At 43.7% G+C, this 7,589-nt stretch overlaps 1 protein-coding gene across 3 annotated transcripts; it reads right to left on the minus strand.

Moving 5' to 3' along the window:
- Window positions 1-719: 719 nt before the first annotated feature.
- Window positions 720-4,202, minus strand: LOC110538152 (probable phosphatase phospho1). Of its 3 annotated transcripts, XM_021624781.2 has the most exons (4): window positions 3,953-4,202; window positions 3,454-3,514; window positions 2,614-2,678; window positions 720-2,527 (listed from the first exon to the last, which is right to left on the minus strand). In XM_021624781.2, exon 4 carries the CDS (start codon window positions 2,481-2,483, stop codon window positions 1,713-1,715), a length of 771 nt encoding a protein of 256 aa, XP_021480456.1. In that variant the 5' UTR covers window positions 2,484-2,527; window positions 2,614-2,678; window positions 3,454-3,514; window positions 3,953-4,202; the 3' UTR covers window positions 720-1,712. The 3 variants fall into 3 exon arrangements, with proteins under 3 accessions (XP_021480456.1, XP_021480457.1, XP_021480455.1); XM_021624782.2 differs by lacking the exon at window positions 2,614-2,678 and having other exon boundaries at window positions 3,953-4,192; XM_021624780.2 differs by having other exon boundaries at window positions 720-2,678; window positions 3,953-4,192.
- Between the last annotated feature and the right edge of the window lie 3,387 nt (window positions 4,203-7,589).

Here is a 7,589-nt window from a genome sequence, read left to right on the forward strand (position 1 = left end):
GCAACCATTATCACGATATATAAGTTGTTAAACTAGCTTTCTCTAATAGCCTGCTCTTTGTAAACAGTTTAAGTGGTTACAGTCATTATGTGAAACAATAACATTGGACTGTTCTTGTTCTCAAATTCTGTATAACGTCATAGATATCTTTTAGATAGGCTTGTGTCATAGATATATTCTAGATAGGCTAGGCCTGCTTATAATACAACCAATGGATAAATCCTCAGGGGCTCAAGCGATGTTGGCACAATTATAATTTTTTGTTGTTGTGGAAATTGACAATTGTTCATTGATGGTTGCATAGTTCTGGGGTGTCAGATGACTGGCATGAGGAACAAATCTGCCTCTGTAATTCAGTAGGCCTTGTAATATGTCGAACCAAAAGTATGCATTTATCAGCGATTACACAGAATAAATTCATAATCTCTTTGGTGTCATGGTGAACTATTTTTCACCCACTTTGGAGACATTATATATACCTTTCCTTTATCACATTGGTTTTGGCCTATTTCACAGCTAATTATCCTCCGTGGTCTAATGTTTTGAGAGGGAGGGGTGTGGCATAGGCATGTGTGCGAAACGCATCTAAATGGAGTGCAAGCCTATTGTGCTGCTGCCTTAAGAAACACTGTTTCCAGTGGCACTTATGTGTAGAGAATAACATAGTGGGGTGCAAATACAGTGTGTTAGGATAGGACATTAAAGTACAGACTCAGAAGTTAAGTTCATGGCTTTATATTCCTGCTGGTGGTAGAACAAGTACATGGTACATATTAAAAACAGACATGTATACACAAATAATAAATGTTTTAAAATGACAATATTTAGTTATGCCATTTGGTACAAACTTTAAAACTGGTCTCCAGTTGCAATCTTTAGGTCTGCCAGTAGATGGCGATGTTGTCACATTACATTTTCCCTGATCAACCATAAATTCTCTATTTCACAAAGAGCACTGTTAACAAGTAAACACCATTCATTATTGATAATATAAGATAATAATTACACTGGAATAGCCACCCATTCATTTAGCATCGACAATGCCATTGTGTGGACTGGAGAGGGCTAGAGTCAGAGAACGGGCCACTAACTAACATGATCTGCTGCCCTACTGACCTAGTTTGACTGTTAATAAACCAATAAAGCTCAGTGTCAAAGGAATATAGGTAATACATCAGTCCTAAATGTATCACTGCAGAACCCCCTATTCAGTCAATGATGTGTTTGTTCCTCTTCCCTCTCAATCCAGCGTAGAAGGATCAATCCCTGTAAAAGCTTGGTTGACTCAATACTGGCCTGATTGGTAGGGCATCAACTAAGGCATAGGTCTCTGTAATGATTAACAGAGTTGATGCTTTTATTGGGTTGCTATCTTTCATTGACCTTAAGCCTAGAGTATGATGAGCTGGACTGAAAGACTACAGTATCTCTACAGTATCTCTAGCTCTATGGCTGAGTCAGAGTAAGACAGATGGACTGAGCGGAAGTGTGACACGGTCTGTCGCAGGCAATATATCAAAGGCCTGTTCAATTGGCATGCTCTATTCTTGAGTGTAGAGTGTTTTTTCATTGATGTGTGTCAGTATGTGGTTTTGTGGGTATTTGATCTGGGAATGTGATTTGTGTATGAGTGTGTATGTGCGTGTGTCTCTGAGTATTTGTTCATGGGTGTGTGTGAACAGGTGGTGTACCCCCCCGCCCCCCTAGCGTCATTATTTCTCCTCTGCGTGCTTCCTGAGTCGCTCCACCACATCATCCCCACTGGCCCATGGCACAGTGACAGCCTTGAACTCCCCCGGCCTGGCCTCGTGGATCTCAGTGATCAGCCGGTGCATGGGGTAGTCCCGCCGGGCGAACGCCGTGTCCCGGGGGCCCAGGATCAGTGACGGGCAGAAGTCGTTGGCCCCATCGCCCACGTAAAATACCCTCTGGAACGGCCGCCCACGCTCCTGCGTCCGCCTCATCACATAGTCCCTCAAGATCACCTGCTTGCACATGTTCTCCGGGCAGCGCAGGCAGCTGTGAGAGTGGAAGGGGCGCAGCACCAGCCGGCCATCCTTGTCGAAGGTGGCAGGGTTGGTGAAGATCTTGACGAAGAGCTGGCGGGCCCCAACGCGGCGGAGCCAGGACTCGATGAAGAAGGTGTTGGCATCAGACACCAGAACCACCTCAAAGTCCTGCGGGGGGCGGTGGCGGAGGAACTGGAACAGGGCCAGCATGCCAGGAGAGGCGGGGATCTTCTCGATGACAGAGCGGATGGCGCTCTCGGGCACGCCCTTCTCTGCCATGTAGGCTAGCACGCGCTGCATGTACTCGTTGTAGTGGCCCGGCCGGTATGTGTCCTTCAGCCAGGCGGGGAGGTTCTGCCCTGGGGCCGCCTGCACCACCACATCATCACTGCTCTCATTCACAATGGTCTCGTCAAAGTCGAAGATGATGAGGAAGCGCCTGTCAGAGGGGGGTGTTGCTGAGTTGGCGGCCATGTTGTTTGCAGAGCGTCTGGAACGTGGGGGGGTAACGTCCTCGCCTGGGGGAGAGCCAAAGCAGTTCATGATTGGCTTTGCCACAACCTCTTACTGAGATGAGTGGCACCAAAATCCCGCTCTTTTGCACCTTTTGGTCTCTCGTTCACGAGGCAGGTCGGAAAACACAAGGTAGGGGTTCTGGGAAGAATGTGTCTAATAGGACAGGGAGGAGGAGGATGGAAGCAGAGTAAAAAGTAAAGATTGAAGAGGAAAAGACAAACAAAATACAAACATTTAGAGAATTTATTTTTTCAATGGACCTGAAATAGAAAGATTATAAGTGGTATGAGAAAGAATAATTTTGCCAATATCAGCGTGGGTTGCATTTCTGCTTGGTAGCCACAACAACATTGATGTTTTAGTATACATTTCTACCCCTGAAACCACATTAAGTCAGAGCAAGTCACAAGTCTTCAAGTCCGAGTCCTTTATAGTCACGAGTCGTGTCACAAGTCACTTGCAGTGCTAAGCTGCCACGCAACCATTTTTATAGGTACTAAATGCAGTTACATTGTTGCACATTGTAAGGATATCTAGATCATTTAGCTCTCTAACATTTGCTGTTGTAGCTAGTATGTTAAATTACGCAACAAAGAGATATTTTCAAAGGCCCTACTGATCGTGTCGAGTCATATCTGGTCCTGGACTATAGTACTACAATACAGTTTTTTTTACCATTTGAAAACGTCAAAATGTAAAGTCTCATTATTATGTAAGTGGTACAGCTGTGATGTCCTGCACCTGTGAAGCTGCAGAACATAGAAACGTAATAAGACCAAGCAATACAAATAATGAGTCAACAGCATGCAAAGTAAACTGATATCTTAAATCAAGACATGTTTTTTTTTTACGCCAGCCTACACGTCATGCGATGCTCTGTTTGAAGCTGCAAGGAATCAGTGAGAAGAACGGAACATACTGTACTGACCTTCAATGTTCCGTGCTGTCAACAGAGGGTTCCTAGAACACTATCAACCAATGCATGGGATCTGTAAAGTGAGGAGGATAATTAAGGAACAGGAAAACCCTGTAAATAACCCCAAGAGAGACGGACACTGTTCAATGTTGTAATTCTCTACAATGCCAGAAAATGTAGCGCGCTCTGCAGCTCTTGCTGTAGGCGAATAATGTCATGTAACCATCTTCATACAATATTAGGCTACATACAAATGTATGCAATGAATATAGTACAGTAGCGCATTATATTATGCCATTTCACAGGAATTTCAATTACTTAACCTATAAGAAAGTGTTCCAAAAACCGAGTAGACTGATGAACATCTAATAGATACATTAGCCTTTATGCAAATGTATTTCTAATCCACGAGTGAACGCGCTGTATTTACGCACTGCAAAACGTCCCGACGGCTAGTTTACTAAATAATTCATCTTATTTGCGGAGCAAAGGACAATAGCAAAAAATTTACCAGTAAGAATGTATGTCCACAAACATGTCCCGACGGCACGGTTGTCCCTCGCAGTATCTCTAAAGGTGCCTATGTTCTTGAATTGGTCACCGGCATGCTGTACTTTGTCCAGTCTCGAACTTGACCATCACTTGGTTATATATAGGTTTGATTATCGAGGAATAGGGTGCTTTCAGCTCGTTTTATTGGCTGTCAAAACCACTGAGCTTGCTACGATTATGACGTCCTAGGCTACGCAACAACGGGCCATTTGGCGTCCGCCTCCAATATCCTGTGTAAGTGAACCCATAGAGCAGCAGACAGGCTGGAGAGAGGTTGGTTGATTCTGGTTTGAATATCATTCAGCACAGCCTCCACAGAGAACGTGGGAGAGATTCCGTTTGTTGTGTTCTCTCAATGTATGCATAACAAAACTGCTTAGTGGTATGTACACAAGATAGGCCTGTTATGTGACATCATTTACAGCCTTTTTGCTGTGTGTGCAAACCACACATCCCTAATTGACCCAAGGGTGACACCAAGAACACAGAGCACAATGTTCAAATTTATGGAAAAATAAACTATGAATGGTTTACAAGTGGTTTAGAAAAAAGGTGAAAACAAGACATTTGCACCTCTGAATGCTCAGCCACTGCGACCCAGCAGGTTACCCTCCCCCCTCATGTCTTTATCTCCTCTCAGACAGCCTCCCTTCCTCCTGCCTCTCTGCCAGAAGAGCCAATAATGCCTAGCAGTTGGGAAGTGACTATTTCTGAACGCAGATGGGAGTGCAGACATATCTGGTGCTGTGTATTCACCCTGGCCCTCTCCCACTAACAGTGCAAGAGAATGAACCTGACCACCCACTCACATACAGCATCAGTGCTGTGGTGAGTCAGTCAGTCACTCACTCACACGTTCCTCTGCCACTCCCAGCAAGCACATAACATAACTGAGAACCATGTTTCTTAGCGCTTGATGAGGGCGTGTTTGTACTATGGTTATTTTGCATACCTTCCCACAACTTTCTGGGAATGTTGCTTTGTATATGTAAAAAAAAAAAAAAAAACACGCTAGCTCCAACCTGGTGGCCCAGTGGACTATTTCCATGCATGGATAGGGAACAGAGCTTCAAATTTCAGACGCCGTGTCATAATTTTTTTATATTATGTGTTTGCATGATTAAAGCCTTAGGAAATTAAATTTTCATGTGTCCTATGTGCTTGGAGTAAAACAAAAAAGTTGACCTAAAACAAGCTAGCAGTGTTTAGTCTTATTGAAACATTAATTGAAACGTTTAAGATGGTGACTAAACCAGCCGTGTTGCGTGCAAAAAAAAATGTACATGTGTGTTATTGAATAGTTTCATCCCAACTGCTCACATGGTCTGCGTAGCCAGGCGCTCAAATAGATCTTGGCTCTATTTTAGACACGCCACCTCTCCCATCTACCCATGGGTTTCTAAGAGCATAATAACCCACGTGGGTGATTGGAGGTCCAGACTCCAGTCTAGTTTGAGGTAACGCACCTTAAAGTTGGTTACCAAACACCATATAAAATCCACAGAAGAAAAAGAAAACTGAATGAAGAGAGAAATCTCACTAAAAATCTAACTAGGTTTCCCATTTGATCAGTGGATTGATTGTCAGAGTAGAGAACACATGATTTTGGATGACTCAAAATGGGCCAAAATTCTACAATGATCCAGCAAAAAAAAAGGACCTTATGTATTTCTTCCCCCAGGACAAATTAGCTAGCAATAGCAATCTGTCCTTGAATGTCTCATTTGTGTTTTGACCGGTCAAATGAATTGGCATTTTAGCCTGCGTGTCATGAACGCGTCAGGCACAATGGCGCACACACGGGCGAAGACGGTTTGGTCAAGGTTTAAGGAAGTTATTCAACAAACTCTAAGTAACCTATAATTTCCATTCTCAGTGTTTATAAAACCTCCCTGCAACCTAAAAATGTTTTCTTTTTTTCCAGAACAGGCTACATTTTTTACTTTTATTACTTATCTACTACTTATTCAGTTTTACTAGGAAACCTACGGCTTTGTTCCCAGAACCAATTGGGATACACCCCCCTCTCAAAAAACACATTCCCACAACTTCCAAGGAACCAAATGAGCTAGCTTGGCGCGCTCTCTTTCTCATCTGCATAGAACACAAACACTGACTCACATCCTCTCTAACCCTGTGATGTCAACAAGGAACTGTGATGCAAAAATTTCAGTAATCGACTCTCTCTCACATCAGGTTCTGAAAATAAACTTTGTTAGGTCTTGCCTGCTCTGGCTACAGGGTCTCCACAGGATGAAGAGTAAACATCTGCAAGCACTTGAACACAGACAAACACTCATGAAGCCAAAAACAGACACCCAGACAGTCAAGGGACTAGTGGGTGGGGTGTCCTTTAACCTGGTTGATGTGGCGTGGACCCACCTATTTGGAACATGCACTTGGTGATCTTCACTTCTCATTTCCTGAAGGCAGGGACATTTCAAACTCTCATGAACACACACACACACACACACTGCAGCCCAATACACTGCTGTTAAAATACTTACTGTTCCCATTGAGAGCTGCTTAAAAGATCTTGGATACAATCAAGCTAAAGTGTAGTCATGTGATTTATGTGGCGTCCTCCATGTCAAACCACTCCCGCTTCCTTCCTTCCTGGCAAACCCAGTTCTATTAATTAAAAACGGGTGCATAATATTGTCTAGTTATGCACGGGGACTGCTCTAAGAGTTCCCGCAGTGCTTACAACAAGGCTCATTAGCAGTGGTCTTTTGGTGCTTAAAATTAAAGCACATTTTTTGGGAAACCGTCAAGCTGTGTTTGTGCAAGCCTTTCATTTATTCATCTCTAGAACGGTTCCTTGAGAAAAATCCCCCCCCTGGACATTGTGCTATTAAGACTTCTAAAGCTGTGAGGCCAGGTAACAATGGAGTTGAGTCAGGTCATCTAAAAAAGGTCAGGGGTGTAGAAGACTTGACCTATTTGGACTGGCACACAAGGCCAAAGGGAATACAGTGCTCCAGCACCGTCGCCAAAGACACAGGGATTACTAGACTTACCACAGACCCAGGTCATAACTACACACTGTTGCCACAGACAAGGAATTGCCACACAGATCAATTGGTGAGAGATAAAGGACAGCCTCTGTTTGGTAATGCAGTGATTGCAGCCGTTTGATCAGTATCAGCTTCTTTCTGTTGATAGAATCACATCCACTCACAAGAGTTGAGCTTGTCAAGTGACCCGACAAACATCACCCGACAAACACAAAACTGACTGCAACCACAGAGATGGAACAATCAGAAGAAAATAGAAAAAGAGAACAAAATGTACAGAATGAGCCAGCTTGCAAAAGGAGTGAAAGAAAGAGGTCAGCGAGTTGCAAAACCCTGTGTAACAGGAATGACCAGAATCAGAGCTGTAGGCGTCTGGAGCCTGTATCAAACATGACTAAGCAATCAGAACACAACCCCTGTTGATTAAATCAATGTAGTAATGAATAGTACAGCCACCTGGGATTAACTATGGAAAACAGCCCTGTTTCATGAAGGCTTGGCGGCAAACCCGCTTTTTTTGGTTCTCAACATGGTGTACAACTTCAACCACAGCTTTCCACCTTGGTGACGGATTTGTTT

The sequence above is a fragment of the Oncorhynchus mykiss genome, chromosome 12 (assembly GCF_013265735.2).
Source record: "Oncorhynchus mykiss isolate Arlee chromosome 12, USDA_OmykA_1.1, whole genome shotgun sequence".
NCBI lineage: Eukaryota > Metazoa > Chordata > Actinopteri > Salmoniformes > Salmonidae > Oncorhynchus > Oncorhynchus mykiss.